Genomic DNA, 15,784 nt, shown 5'->3' on the forward strand with positions numbered 1-15,784 from the left:
CACTCGCGTTCTGAGGACCTGGTGGCCTGTGGCAGAGCGGCAGGCCCCCAGCTGCGATGTGAGGACACCCGGCGCCTGGCCCACTGGACGCTCACTGAGTGCCATGCAGCAGGTCCTCAGTGACCCTGGGGTCACCATGGGACAGGCTGCTGCTTCGAACAAGCAGGCCGCTGCAGGGAGTGGGACAAGCCAGGGGCCGGCGCTGGGGCAGAGGGAGGCTCCCGGCGCAGTCTCCCACCACCCAGGCCCTGAAAGGCCACCCACGTCCAGGGCTGTACTGGCAAACATGGACCCCCGGTCCAGACACGACGGGTGACTGGATGGAGCGCTGCATGGGGACAGTCCTCATGCACCGTGGGGAAGGCCGAGGGTCACCCTGTGTGCTGATCGTCGGGAGAGAGGCCCCCCATCCAGAAATTCTGGATTTCTGGAGGAGGGAACATGGTTTGATATTTTTAGGCTTTTTAGAGATCCCATTTAAAACCCCAAACTACAGGTTTATCAGCAAATGTTAACTTAAGTGACGAACTTCTACGTGCATTTTGAACCACGGGAGAAAACATCCAAGCGACAGGCTGTGCTGGTCAGGGCAAGGGGGAGCCGTTCCCTCTACTTCCAAACCCCAGGCCACGCTTCTACTAAAACAGTACATGTTGGGAAGCTGGAGGTTTTGCCAGGAGACCCCTCCCAGGGCCATGGCCCCACCTCATCAAACAGGGAGAACATGTCCTCCAGCGTGTCCGAGACCGGGACGCCCAGGTACTCGGCGAACTCGGGGAGGCCCATCCGTCCTCCCCTGTGTGTCCTGGCGCTTTCAGAATATCTGGCCAGATCTTTTTCAAGCGCTTCTGGCTTTACCCTACATACAAAAAAAAGGAAAAAGTTTTTTCATTAAAATTACAGAATGCTGCAAAATAGGACATTTACTGTAATAAGACTCAACAAAACATGAGAATTACTGCTACAACGGGCAGTGGGGTCATTTTCGGCAGAAGGTGTTCTAATAGTTTGAAGGCACAGCACGGATCCCGCCTCAGCGTCTCCGCGGGAGGGACGGACGCCTCTCGGGTAGGGTGGGTGGAACCATCCACGGGGAGCCCCGTGCTGAGCCCTGAGGGTTTCCAGACACCTCGAGGTGGACGGACGCGGATACTGGGAAAGCACCCGCAAACCCTGAGCACAGGCACTTCTATCTGCTTGAAGGCCCAGCCGGCCCTCAGCGCCCTCGGCGACCTCCAGCTTGGTCACCAACAACGGCAGGGGAGGGAGGGCCTGCTAGAAGTTTCCGGGAGCCTCCTGTCTTAGAAAAAGTATCTCAGCAGTGCTCCTCAGAACTCTCCCCGTTCCTGAGCGAGCCCCGCTAGTGCTGCCAGAGAAGCCACCGCGTGCGAGGGAGGGGCTCAGGGGAGAAAAGGCGCCGCACTCACCCCAGGCGCCTCACCAGCCTGGCGAATTCGAGAAGGCAGGTGTCCGCGGGAAGCCGGAGCTGTCCTTCCGCCAGGGCCAGCTGGCAGTCCTCAAATGTGTAGTCGGTTACGGAGATGCCCAGGGCCCTGCGAAGAGGGGAGGGCCCCGCGGTCAAGCAGCCCCAGGGCAGCAGAGCGAGGACGGCGGCCCAGGGTGACCACAGGACAGCGAGTGCATCGAAGGACCAGGGGCCCCCCTTCCCTGGCCCCGCCCCTCGGGGCTCCCAACCAGGTCCGTGCTGCAGTGGCGCCCACCGCACGTCCCACCGAGACCCCTGCGCCCGAGCACACTGTGGCTGCCGTGTGAGGACGTGCAGCTGGGGTCCGCCGCCCCGCCCTCTGGGGCCCGCGAGGCTTGTCTGCAAGTCACGCTTTTGCTGAGGTATCTGCGCACTAATTTGGTGTCTCTGCAAAACTTGTTTTAGTTAAACAAGAAAAAACTGCTAGGAACACAGGTGGTGCCCAGGGCGGACGTGCAGACCGTGGGAAGAGCAGGCTTCCCAAGAGCGCGTGAGGCCTGTGTGGGGCCGCAGTCGGAGCGCAGCAGCTCCGCTCCGGAAAGCCCCGGTGAGTCGGCGGCGCTCAGGGTGCGGAAGGCTCCAGGGAACGGGCGGAGCCGTCCAGCATCAGAACGAAGCCGACATTGGCAACTCTGAAAAACCAGACTAAAGCACACGAGCGTGAAGATGTCTGCCGAGCCGGTGACCCGTTCTCGAGCCTGGGCTGGGGGCTTGCCACGCAGCCATGAGCAGCGCTCTGCCCCTTCGGATCCTGCGGACACAGCAAGGCTGTCTCCAGCCACTCCGGCAGAGCAAGCCCCAGGAGACGGCAGGAGCCCTCGCCATGGCCTGTGTCCCACAAGATAAAGCTGGGAAGGCCTTGTGGGAGGGACACCCTGAAAACTTGCCCTGGGTCGGGACGTGTGGAGGACAGCCTTGATCTCCCCAAGCCGTCCGCAGACAGGAAAAGCCATCTCCCCTGTCCACTCCCACGTGTCCCTCCCCAGGAGGGCACATCTGGGCGGGGCCTGTGCAGGACAGAAAGACGGCAAGGAACCTGGGGCCGGTGGTGGGGGGAGGGACAGGGGCCCAAGCAGGGGCTCCAGCCCAGGCACTTGCCCCAGAGCCCTGTGGGACCAGAGTTCTCGCGCATGCCCACAAAAGCCCCCACCCCACAGATGCCTGTGCCGGGAGCACTGGGCAGTGAGTAGCCTGAATGCTGACGTGCACAGAAAGACAGCGTTTCAAATTCACATGTGGCACTAAACATGACCCCAAAGTCCACTTATGTAGAGCCTGGGGCGCCCCAAGAGGTTAGCCATCACTGCGGTTTCCACCTTGCTAGGAAGCAAGTGTGCAGCAGGTGCCTTCGAGGGCACCACGCCACCCGCTGTCTCATTCGGAAGTGCAACTCGTCTTACAGGTGATGGGGGTCACCTTCATAAGGGCTGGCCGTGTCCCCAAGTCAGAGCTCAGCCCTTCTAAAGAACGGCATCAGATTTCAGGGAAAATGACCTTCTATTACAGGAAACACAATGGTAGAACATTTGCCAAGTATTTAAAACTAAGCGCCGTCCCCCAAAACTGAATGGGCTTTTAATCATGACCATCTACGACGACACCATGCCATTGGGGCTAGCAGACGGGCTTTGAAGTCCTTCCCTGGCTAGTCCAGTCCCACTCGGCAAACTGAGGTATCATCGTGTGGGGACAGAAGCCAGGATGACCAGGAGCGCCTCGGGTCATCCCGTGAGGAGGTGGGGGGAGGTGTGCTCAGGGCCGGCGACGCTCGGTGGGTCCCAGGCTGTTCTCGGTGGTCTCAGGGCCAGGAAGGTGACAACCCACTTCCCTGTTTATGGGTTCTCCCGTGGCTGTGGGGCAGGGGGCTGCCCTGTGGCCAATGGGCCCTTTTCCATTCGATGTGGGGCGCTTTCCCTCCACGAGGAGAGCGTCTGTGACGTAATTACTGTTAAACGTTATTAGCTGGTTTATCTGAAGGACTAAAGTTTACCCCCAACCTGTCAAGCCTTTGACTCTGTGGAGACGATATCCTTGTCGAGGGGTTGAACACCTTGGCTTCCCCTGAACTGAGAGTTGAGGGCATCCTGATGGCCGACCGCCCCCCACGCATCCCGGTGTGGGGTTCTGAGAGCGAGTGGGCAGTGAAGTCCAGCGAGTGGGCACCTGAGGAGGCTGGGGTGTCCCACGGGCCTGTGTCCCCAGCGCCAGCCTTCCTGAGGGGCGTGTGGACCGCGTGTGCCTACCCCGCGGAGCTTTAACTCCCGCATGCTGAGCCTGTGACTTGGTCTGGTACGGCCGCACAGAACACGGGAGCGCGGGGGTTCTGAGGCGCACACAGTGGGGCAGGGGGCTTACCTCCCACCTCGGTCACAACTGCTCAGCCACGGCGCTGGGAAAACCCCTCCAGCCTGCCACAGGGGACGCCCCCGGAGCCGCTGAGACCCCCTCCCAGAACCACGGTGGCCCAACACAGAGGCGGCCCCTGCTGCCCGGGAGCAGGCGAGAGAGAGGCCGGGACACGGTGGGCGAGGCTGTGCGGGCCGCAGGCTGACGTCCCCTCATCCAAGACAGCTGGGGACGGTGCAGACTTGGGAAGCGAGAGACTTGTGGAGCGAGCGCCTCTCACTGGGGAGATGAGGCGTCTAGTTCCTGCGCCGCACGTGGCAAGCCCGACGGAGGTCCTGCAGGTCCCGCAGGCGCCCCCCGGGCACTCGAAGCTGGGAAGGAGAGCCCGCGGGCCGCCCGCTGTGGCTGCCTGCCTCCCCGGGGCGCACACACCCGGCGCCGGGGCGGCTGGTTCCGACCCATGCAGGTGAAACTGAGCGAGTTTAGCCACGAAGACGCAGACTCCGTGTGCGACACAGCAGGGACCCGGGAACCTGGTAGCCGACACAGCCTCCGGCCCGTGTGCGGTAGGCCCCTACTCGCTTCCACTGAGACCCGCTCTCGGAGGGCTACTGAGCGCGTCTGGGCCAGGCTAAGGAGGAACGGGCCGGTGAACGGCTCCCTGACACTCCGAGGGTTCCCGGGGACGCCGTGGACTCGAGCTCTGACCCGGCGGGAAGGGGCACACTCACTCGGCCATGACGCGCCGCACGTTGCTGGCGTACAGCGCGGGGTCCTTCTTCTCCTCCTCCGATGGGCTGTACACAGGCAGGAACTGAGCACAGAGAAGGCTGCGTTACTCCAGTGCGTGTCCCAGGCCCGCCACGGCGCGCTCACGGGTCGGACGCAAAGAAGGTGTGTCAAAGCAGCTTCCGCGAGAACCGCCCTCAAAGCGGCCACGGCGCACGGGTGAACGCACCCAAGCGCACGCGTCCACGCATGCAAACATGACCACGATGCCGCGGGGGCGCCTGGCCCCCGGGGACAGAAGCTCGTGTGCGCACTCGGTTCTAACGTCACATCCCGGTGTGGGTAAGCTTCCTTCGGACGCTAAAGAACTATGTGTATGCTCCCCTTTCCAGAAGTCTCTGCTTGTGCTGGGGGATAACACAACACACTGCGTCCACGTGGAAGAGGCGATGGGATCCGGTGTCCCCTGCCTCTTGAGAGGATCACAAACTGCCCGGGGAACGTGCATCTTGCACGAGTGACCCTGCCCCGTCAGTAAGTCCCCTGCTCCGTGCGGACTCTGCTGGGCAGGGAGGAGACATCCCCGAGCGCTGCGTCCCTCCTGCAGACACTCAGCCCATCCCCCCGCACACGCTCTCCAGACGTCTGACCCCGCGGGGGCGTCCGGAAGCCTCGTCGGCTCCCGCCACCTGGTTTCAGCATTCACCCCATTCACCCGCTCACAGGCCCCTGTGAGCACAGCACGAGGGGAGACACTTAGCGCAAGTTCAAAAACTCAGAGCTACCTTTAAACTCTGAAAACTGTGAAGACACCTGGGCAGCTCAGTCGTTAAGCGTCCGCCTTCGGCTCAGGTCATAGTCCCAGGATCCCGGGATCGAGCCCCGCATCGGGCTCCCTGCTCAGCATGGAGCCTGCTTCTCCCTCTGCGGCTCACCCTGCTTGTGTTCTCTCTCTCACAAGTAAGTACAGAAATTCTTTAGGAAAAATAAAGAGCTCTGAGAACTGGAACGAGGCCTGACATAGAGAAGCACACACGGAGGCCAGGACGCAGCCACACGTCATGTCCTGGCAGATGGCCAGCCCCCCTTGGACTCGGGCCAGGGACCTTTCTGCTCAGTGTGTTGTAATTAAGTAGCTTCTGAAAACCTGGAAGCTGGCTGAAATCCAGGCTCACTTGTAAATTTAGTGCAATTCTGCAACTTTCATCAGAAGGTAGCAGATTGCCTCATCAAACCCTTTCTGTTGCATTTGGACTCCCCTGTCGGGGGCAGGGTAGCCACTGATTCCCCTTTTAAGGAAAGAAACTCTACTCCTCACCCACTTGGATCAAACGTACAGGCCGCACGAAGGTGGCTACTGACCGGAGCGGAGAGAAGGGGTGTCGTGACCTTGGGCCCTCCTGGGCTGAAAGCTGCAGGCAGGCTGCGGGATCTGACCACGGATCACACAGGACGACAGGATGACACATCTGTGTGATCTCTGTGATCCAGCAGTAAGAGTAGCAAGTAAAAATGCCACAAACATAACTCACTGCACGTGTGCCAATGTTAAACACCGTTAAGCTCCGTTAACCATGATAAAAGGGTCTAACTTCCTTGTCGATGTTTAAGAACCTATCTGATTCATGCAAAATCCTGTAGGAGACACGATGTGACTGGTGAAAAGGCCAGGGAAGTGCGTCTGAGGAGCAAAGAGAAGTGGGAAGACCTCGGAGCAGGCCAGATGACGTACGGTACCGGACCTGTGCAGACCGCAACGTGACACTGCCAAAGCCGTGTCTGTGCGGACACCGACGCCCTTATCTCTAGACATGCCAACATGACGCTGAATCTGCAGACGCTGGTCAAACCTCACGTCTGCACAGGAAACAAAGGTCACAGTTGTCTTTGTCCAATGCAACACTGTATCCTCAGGGACAACGCAACACTGTATCCGCAGGGACAAGGCCATAGTATCCAAGGAGGAAGGGCTGAGTAACACTGTATCTGTTCTGACCACATGCCATGTTCCCTGCAGACACCAGCTAACCCCGCAGACACCAGCTAACCGCGCATCCGCCAGAGCCGGCCGGTAGACCAGTGTATCACCTGGCTCGGTCTCCGACCTGCTCTGCACAGACCACACCAGAGGCCACCTCGTGCTGGCTGTGCGCAGACTGTGACCTCACACTACGTGACACTCCAGTTACAGACACCTCGATGCAACACTGCATCACGCCGCATCTGGACTCTGATGCTGAACCTTCGCGAGCCCGAGCGTTAGGCTGTTGAATGCGCGTCTGTACAAACCTCGATTTCCACGCGATTGTGGAACTGACACAGTGTGAGCCACAGGGTCTCCAACCTTAAAAATGAACAAACAGATTTACAGCTTTGGTTAAAAGATTCTCAATGTCTTTTAATTAAATGACTTCAATTCTGGGGTTGCCTGGGTGGCTCAGTGGGTTAAAGCCTCTGCCTTTGGTTCAGGTCATGATCTCAGGGTCCTGGGATCGAGCCCCACATCGGGCTCTCTGCTCATCGGGGAGCCTGCCTCTCTGCCTACTTGTGATCTCTGTCAAAAAAAAAAAAAAAAAACTTAAAAAAAAAAAAACGACTTCAATTCTGGGGTGAACTCTCCCAATGCCCATGTCCAGCCCCTGCAGGGCAGCTGCCTTGTTCAGGGCACACCATGCCCCCTCAGGCCAAGGCCAAGCCTCAACACTGTGATGAGAACGGGGCTACCCTTCTCAAACGGGGTTCCTCACTGGCCCCGCCAGATGCACCCCCTCCTGCGGCGGTCCTTTGCTGTACAGGTGCCCCTTCCCCACGTGTGTCCTCCGGCTCAGGAAACCTCGTCTACGTGACACTGTCCCAGACCTGGCTGTCCCTAGGCCATGCAGACTCAACAGGTCCTAAGTCGTGCCATCTGCAAGGTCAGCCCCTGAGCTCCGGACCTCAGAACAAGCATCACCAACCTTTTCTCTATAGAAGTTCGAGATGGGGAGCCACCTGGAGCCTCTTGTCCTTGCACGAGACTCCTCTCCACAGCGGGCAACTGTGATCCAAACTCTCTCTCTATACACCCGACCTCTGACCATCATCACCAGCGCCAAGCCTGGCCACCAGGGCCCGAAGGAGCCTCTTCACACGTTTCTCCCTGATGGCCCCTTGCTTCTCACCATCCAGCAATGCTAACGCTACGGGCCACAAATGCGGCCTCTCAGGGCACCCCTCGCCCCCACCCCCAGCATCCGTTCCAGACGCCTCACCCGGGGGCCCTGGGAGGGCTCTGCCTGGCCCCACCACTCACCCTCCTGCTGTGCCAGGTCAAACACTGGAACCACGGAGGCCTGCTGCCCTAGGACCCCGCGCCTCCCCTGCGCAGCCGTTCAAGAGAAGGGCTGTCCCTGCAGCTCTTTTGTTTTTTCTAGAGCTGCGGCCCGCGGCTGGGACGGTGGCCACCGAGCCAACAGGCACACGTGGGAAGGAAAGAAGGCGCACAGGCACCTTCCCCTGCAGTGGGAGGCCGTTAATGTAGGTCCTGGAATCCAGGAGTGTGCGAACAGGCCAGGTTTGCACACCTAGTTTTCACAGCAGCAGAATCTAACTGCTGCCCTCAAGCACCTGTGTTCAGAGCTTCCACATTTGCAAAAGTAACCGGAATGCAGGGCAGCGACTTCAGTGGCCCCTGTGCTTTCCCGCAGAACAGGACACACAATGTGACGGCACAGGGTCTGACTTACGCGCCGGGTCCTTGCCATGTCCACGTGATGGTGTCCTGGGGGCGAGAAAGGAGCAAAACGCGTCAGCCTGCTGCCAGGGACCGGGGGTCCCGGCGCGAGCCCTTCCTTCTGTGCCGTGCCCGCCGTCTGTCCTGGCCCTCGACCTGGCCCACCTCTGACCCCAGAGAACGCCGGTACCCTCTTCTTCCCAAGTCCACTATGGAACCGGGGAGCAGGCGGGTGCCACCCAGATACACTCCTCTCCCCCCACGGCTCCAAGGTCGGCAGCTCTGACGTCGGCCTGAGCTGGCGCCCCAGCTGCGCTCTCCCGCCTCCCCTGTGCTCAAGGCGTCCCTGCCAACATCCGCTCACAGCCCAGGACCCGCTTTGGACGAGCCGTCCCAGTGACTGCTGTCCCCCATCACCATCGCCCACCGCGTGAGGCTCACTCCAACCCACACGACCGCCGACCCCCAAGGCCCTGGCCTCCACTGGGGGCCAGAGATGAGCCCAGGCCTGCAGGGGAGCAGAAGAAACCACTGCGAGGCACTAAGTGCGCCCAAAGCGCCCCCCCACCCAGTCTCAGCCACATTAGACACTCAGCTGGGGACGCTAGGGGACACAGACCCTGCTTCTGCCCTGACTCTGGTCCCATGTGAGCTTCTTTCTTCTAAAGTCCTGACACCCCCTGCTGGCTTCCCATGGGCTCCGGAAAAGCCGCCCGCCGCCGGGGATACCCCGGCCCCCTCCCTGCCCGTGGCCGCGGCTCCTCCGCATGGGTCCGTGCGCCCAGCTGGGAGCGGAGGCCCTTCCTGAAACTGGGCAGCTGAGGTCCGTGACAGACCGACGGGCTGAGGGCACACAGTGGCCATGCTGCTTCTCTGACAACTAAGCTGAACGCTTCTGGAATAACCCAGTAAAGGCAATTTGCTGAAAATAAGCCTATGAAATAGGCTTAAAAAAAAAATAGAAAATCTAGAATTCCACCCGCCCATGACTCTCTTCTCGTCAGACACTGGCGAACAAGTGCAGCTCTTCTGTTTCAGGGACGCACTGTCAGAAGCCCCGTATCCGTCAGTTCGTGCGGCGGCGGGTTCTGACCCACACGGACTGACCGACCGCTTTCCCCTTGGAGAACCACTTGTGCCATCAGCACCTGGAGGCATAGGGTCTGCTGTGCAAATCTGGGAGCCTCCGGGTCTGGGCCAGAAGCAGGCGGCCAGCCCCTCGTGCCCACTGGTGTCACACGGAAGCATGCTGCCGTCTAGACGAGCAGCTCCGGGCCCCACGGTTCTGGGGCTGCTGAGTTTCCTTTTTGTCGTCATAAAGACACACGGTGACTGGTAGAAAGCTCGGTGCACCAAGCAAACCCACCTCGGTGTCCTCCATCGACAATCCAGGGCAGCCGAAACCCAGGCAGGGCCCAGGGACACGAGCCTTGGCCGGGAGAGCCCGATGCCCGTGCGGGTGCAAAACACACACCTGGAGGGGCCGTGGCAGAGCAGGACACAACGGGTGCCGAGCGGCACCCGCAGGGGCTCGGGGCCCGCGCCGGGAGTGCGGCCGACTGAGCTGGACACATGTGGCATGGCCACAGGGCCCCCGGGGGAGGGGACAGCTGCGGCTGCTTTGACAGATGTGGAAGCGGATGCCATGCGAGGCTCTGGCCACAACCCATGGCCTTCCTGCCTCCCCCGAGCCGGGGCCCCGTCGAGATCACCAGGCGCTTGGGGCCCAGACGCCCCCTCCTGCGCTTTGCTCAGACAGAACAGGGGACACCCTCCGACGGACTCAGACGCAGCAGCAGAGGCCGGCTCGGTTCAGACTCGCTCACTTCCCTTCCCTCCCGCCGTCTCCAGCCTTTCGGGGTGTCGACTCTCTCAATGTCACAGTTTCCCAGGTGACCCGGGAGCAAAGGCTGCCGAGGACGTGGGGGAACGGCTCACGTCAACTCAGCAGGACCCGCTGGCAGTGAGGACGGGCCGCCGCTTGGTGACCCGTGACAACAGGCAACTCACCACAGTCCCAGGAAAACACACTCACCAGTTCGTTTGGGTACCGCAGAACCACGGGCTGCACGGGGACCCCCGGGATGAAGGCGCCTGCAGGAAAAAGGGGCGTCATCTTACTTCGACGGCTGGGTTCCTCTCCCTGCACGTCTCATGCCGGGCCCGGAGAAACGAGGTTTTCTGCTACCCCTTCTTGGTGGATGGTCATTGGGTGCCCGGAAGGTTTCCTCAATGGGGGTGTGGGCTGAGTCACATCAGGGAAAACCACAGGCTCGCAGGGACCCAAGAGTGTCTCCCTGACTTGCTCAAGGAGGAAAAACAGAGAATTTAAGAAAATTACATACCGGGCTTGAAGGTAATGAGGCAGGTCCTGTTGGTACACGTTCCTTCTGGAAAAATCATTATCTTGGAATGAGAAGAGAAAAGGTCAGCTTTAAAGGAACGTAATCCAGAAATAGTCTGCTTTCTGCACTCCATACACGTTGAGATATTTTCGTCATTCTCAGCGCGGTTTAGGCACACAGCGGAAGCACGCCCGGCCGCGCTCCCTGGGCAGGAGTTCACTACAACAAATCTGGGGGCCGGCACCCGCCTCCCACGCGTGTGCGCGGGGCTGATCGCGGCCGCCGTGAGCCCAGCTGCCACCACCTGGATGTACCACCAGCATGCAGCGGGGTCCCCCCAGGGGCAAAGCGCGACAAAGACACACAGCAGACGGCCCTGGGCTGAAGGTGTCGGGGCCAGGGCCAGCGCCGAGGCACAGCTGGGCCAGCAACCAGAAACCACAGAACCAGTGGTTAAACACATCCCCGCTGGGACTCCTGAATTCCTCTGGCTCCTGCTGACCTCCAGCCACATGACAGAAACTCAACCCTCCCCTCAGCACAGGGACTACAGCCCATGTGGCTGCTTTGGACGTGGGGCAGCAGCCGAGCAGCCCGGACGTCACGACCCCTGGGGGCTGCCCGCGGGTGAGGGTGCCTGGCAGCCGGGCCTTCCATTCTCCAAGCACCCAGGACCCAGACAGCCCCAGGGCACTCCAGCTTCCGAGGCTCGGCTGGAAGAAATACAGCCGACATCGGCCGAGGCCGCAGCCCGGCCGCCCGCTGAAGTCCATCCTGATGCTCCTGAGGGAGCCGGGCTCACACGGACAAGCTCGGCCCGGGGTTCTTAGGGCCAAACAGCCACGCCTTACGGACTGGTGCGCACCAGAGGCCGTGCCTGCCGTGGGTCCGGGGATCGCCAAGCAGTCATTTTAGGAAAGATGCTCCGGGCACATCAGACACACGTACCTGCCTCGTTTGCCCCAATTTTACAGTTTCAGGACCAATAGGATCTGACACTCAGCACGATCCTGAACTCATGCCCTCGTCAAACACAAATGAAATGAAATGAATCCGGCCCCCAGCTCGAGGCTCACTGCATTACCTGTGGCCACTTTCCATTGGACTGTGCGCGCCTCCTGATCTCCTCCACGGTCTTCCTGCGGGAGTCCTGGTCGGACCGAGACACGAACACCGGCCGGATGTACTTTATCAGAGCTGCCCGGGGAGGAGAGGCACTGGTGTGGGAACGCACGGCTTCTGCCGCGTTCAGAGAGATACAGGGGGCTGCCCAAGGCACAGGGCAGAGGCGAGCCCCCCGGGACACCCCAAGGGCAGCAGTGTCCCTGAGGGTGGGCGGCAGGTCAATGCCCAATCATGGGGGATCAGGGAAATCACCGCGGCTCCCTCACACCATGGCATGCTGCCCACAACCCGCAAGGTCGAAAGTAGCACCACTGGTGTCTGCAGCCTGGAAAGCAGGAGAGAGCAAGGGCAGTAAGGCTGACCCCGCTGTGCGCGGAAGACGGAGCTGGGGGCAGGTCAACAGCTCCAGAGTCGGAAGGACCCAAGGCGCATGGCTTAAACCCCACCAGCCCGTCACGGGCAGAGCCGTCTCCCTCAAAGACACGGGCTAATGCGCTGACCCCGGGCACTGAGGACTGTGACTTTCTTTGGAAATTGGGCGTCTGCAGATGGGAGTCACGTTAAGATGACGTGGTATCAGAGCAGGGTGAGCCGGACCCACGCCCGGTGTCCTTGCATGGAGGAGGACGTGGATGCAGGCCACGGGGCGGCAGAGCCCAGGACTGGAGTGACGTGACCACAGCCACGGGACGCCGAGGACGATGGGGAGCTGCCAACGGTGACGAAGGCTGGACAAGACCTCCCCCCAGAAGCCACCCTGCTCACATCCTGGCTCGGGACTGCCGGCCCCCAGGACAGCAAGAGAATCAGCACCTGCTGTCTCCGGGTGCCCCAGGGCACTCACATGGCGGTGGTCCTGACCACCTTGGCACTGCTGGTGCGGCAGGTCGCTGCTCCTGTGACCAGACCTGACGGCAGCGCCCACCCCACGGCTCTTGTGCCCGAGGTTCTGAAGGCGGGGACACACTTCTTAGAAGAGAAACCCCCAAGCTGACATGACAGCTGTCCTTAGCGAGGCGTCCTCTCCTGGGAAGGACAAGTGGGCGGCCGCAGTGGCCAGGCACCCCCATGGCAGTGAGACACATCCCCGCTGGGCCCAACATCAGCTTCGGACTTCTGAGCGTTCTAACTACTCGCGAGGAATCGTGTGTCGTGACTCTTCTTCCTGGGAGGTCTTCCAAAAGGCAAAGACCTTTTAAAATTCATTAAAAAAAAAAAAGACTCTACATGGTCATGCCCTCAGGACCCACAGTCTAGGCTGCACATGGGGCTCAGTGATGTTTTTTCTGGCACCTGGAATCTTCTTTCCTGTTCGTTCTCGCAGATTCCTGCGGACGGCGCTGGGAGCAGCACGTGGGGAAAGGGCCGAGGGGACCCCCAGGACAGGACAATGGGGAAGCGGCCCAGCTTCCTCCTGTCCGCGCCAGCTCTGCGCTGTCTTCCAGGGAGGGGGAGGAGGGGGGCAGGCTGGCCCGTCTCACTGAAGAGGGTCGGGCGTCACGAGTGCCCCTTTCTGGTGACATGAAGAGGCTGCCTCTTCACGATGCGTGGACGCGCCAGAAGCTCCAGGCAGAGGTGGGGAGAAGCTCTCTGGGCTCCGAGGATGACGGGGTTTCATCCTCTGACTGGTATCTCAGACTCCCCTTCTTTTTGGGGACCCCCAGGTGAATCCCACTGGAGACCTCGTAACTGAACAGCTTGCTTCTGAAGACAGACGGGAAATATGGCCGCACGTCCGGTGAGCCCCACGTACTGTTGGGAACAAGGGCCTGGGGCGCTGTCCTGCCCGAAGACCATGAGACGCGGTCACCTCTGACACCGCCCGCATCTGTGAACGCCCAAGGGCCCACAGAAAGGACACTGGAAGTAAACCAACGACGTAAAAATGAGAATAATCCTTGGGCTGGGGCGCCTGGGTGGCTTAGTGGGTTAAGCCGCTGCCTTCGGCTCAGGTCATGATCTCAGGGTCCTGAGATAGAGTCCCGCATCGGGCTCTCTGCTCAGCGGGGAGCCTGCTTCCTCCTCTCTCTCTGCCTGCCTCTCTGCCTACTTGTGATCTCTGTCAAATAAAATAAATAAAATCTTTAAAAAAAAAATCCTTGGGCTGATCACTCTAACTGGTGGTCACAAATCTGAAGGGGACAATATTTTGAATATTTTTAACATTCATCCCTCCACCAAAGCTGTGGGCTGTCGAAGGATCCAGGAGCACCGAGTTAAACAACAAGGATGAGAAGAACCAGGAGGACGGGCCACTGGGAGCGCCCCGGGCCGTGTGCTGCATGGGGCTGGGAAGCTGGGGGGGTGGGGCAGGGGCTTGTTCCAGCCCCCACGGTGGGAGGAGCCTCAGCCGCATTCCTGGGGGCCCGGTGTATTTACCTTCAAGACCCGGAAACCTCTAACCAACGGCCCGGCTCTCCCACACTCTTCTTTCTACGCCATCCCTGACGCGACTGGGACGCACGGTGAGGGGCCCCGCACACGGACGACAGGCTGGTGGCCCTCCCGAGGTTCGGTCCATGGTGGGGGGCGCGGAGCTCTGCTCTGACCTCACAGCCCCCAGGACATGCAGCCAGTGGAGTTGGCTTTCGAACCCTGACCTTGGGATGTGGAGGACAAAGTGCCGCCGTGAGTCCCCATGACGCTAACTTGGGACTTGAGCCGTCACCGAAGGCAAGGCTTCGAGAAGGGTTTGTGTGATGTGTACATGAAGGAGGGGGAGGTGGCCCCCAAATCCCAGAACTTCCCCCAGAATGCTGACATTCCACAGCCTGAAGCTTAAAACCGAAAAGAGGGAATCGCAATGAAATGACAGAACGGAAGTGGCTTCCCGCACCCTCGGTCGGGGCCCACGCTGCCTCACACTCGGGAGCCTACGACACCCTCTCAGCGCTTCCTAGAAAGAACCTAAAACGTATACCATGTTCCCTCGCAACCAGCCCCCGAACACCATCACAAGCAGGGAACTCAGGAGAGATCCAAGGAGGCGGTCAGGGTGTGGACCCTATGCCCCAGGCGCTGCGGCACCAGCAGCACGTGCCTCCCGCCGGACCAGAATCCTCGGCAGATGCACTCGTGGTCTGAACGGTGAGGCAGGCAGAGGAGACGGACGGCGGTGTGGCCTCCCCTCCCCCAGGAGCAGCCTAGAGGAAGCAGGGCTGGGTGGCAAGCCCAGGGACAGAAGGCAGGGGACAGGAGTCAAGAGTGGGCGGGCTGGCCGGGAGGGCACCTGGACAGCTCCGGCGCGTGGGCCTGGCCGGGAGGGCGCAGGTGCTCTCGTCTGTAAAGTGACTCCGCGCACTCCCTAGAGTTCCTAGTGGTGGTGCAGTGCACCCCAAAATGATGTGCCCACATTCTAAGCCCTAGGACCCGTGCGTGAAACCTTGTTCAGGAAAGCAGTCTTTGCAGATGTGATCAGTTACGTACCTGGAGATGAGAGTACCCTAGGTTACCAAAGACAAGTGTCCTTGTGCGAGACGCACAGGGACATGCGCAGGGGAGGCCTGGGGGGAGGGGGCGGGGCAGGGGGACTCGGCCACAGCCCTGGGGCTACCTGGGGGCCAGAGGCCGGAAGAGGCAGGAAGGACTGTCCCTGAAAACCTCGGGAGGAGCGAGGCTTTGGACACTTTGACCTTGACTTCTGGCTCCAGGACTGCAAGTGTAAGTTTCTCCTCTCATGCCAGGAGCCGGGGGATCTCTCACGTGGCCGAGGGACACCTGCACACCTGGGCTTTCGGTCCCTGTAACCAGTGCCTGGGGACAGACACTTCTATGGCCATGGGGTACAGGGCCTGCACTTGCCACGGACCAAACCTGAGCAGCCACTTGGACACATGACGCTTGAGGACGTGTGTGTGTGCGTGTGTGTGCGCGCGCGTGTGCGTGTGAACCCACTGAAACCCACGAGAACTAACGTTACAGAGAAGCCGCAGCAGAGGGACGAGACGAGACTCAAGGGCAACTGCCTATTTCATGTGGGTGCGACCTGCACTGACCGGCAGGGTGGGGGCTCGCCCACTCCCGGGGCGGGGGGGGGGGGGG

At 60.6% G+C, this 15,784-nt stretch overlaps 1 protein-coding gene across 1 annotated transcript in view; it reads right to left on the reverse strand.

Annotated features, from left to right (window-relative positions):
- Positions 1-15,784, reverse strand: part of LPCAT1 (lysophosphatidylcholine acyltransferase 1) — a 44,135-nt gene that overhangs the window by 5,283 nt on the left and 23,068 nt on the right. Inside the window, exons 4-11 of the mRNA XM_059416833.1 lie at positions 11,703-11,815; positions 10,619-10,679; positions 10,309-10,367; positions 8,287-8,321; positions 6,851-6,905; positions 4,564-4,646; positions 1,428-1,553; positions 706-859 (exon numbers count right to left, since the gene is read on the reverse strand). Of these exons, the coding sequence (XP_059272816.1) occupies positions 706-859; positions 1,428-1,553; positions 4,564-4,646; positions 6,851-6,905; positions 8,287-8,321; positions 10,309-10,367; positions 10,619-10,679; positions 11,703-11,815 (686 nt within the window). The remainder of the gene's footprint in view (positions 1-705; positions 860-1,427; positions 1,554-4,563; positions 4,647-6,850; positions 6,906-8,286; positions 8,322-10,308; positions 10,368-10,618; positions 10,680-11,702; positions 11,816-15,784) is intronic.

Source organism: Mustela nigripes, chromosome 12 (assembly GCF_022355385.1).
Source record: "Mustela nigripes isolate SB6536 chromosome 12, MUSNIG.SB6536, whole genome shotgun sequence".
NCBI classification, from domain to species: domain Eukaryota; kingdom Metazoa; phylum Chordata; class Mammalia; order Carnivora; family Mustelidae; genus Mustela; species Mustela nigripes.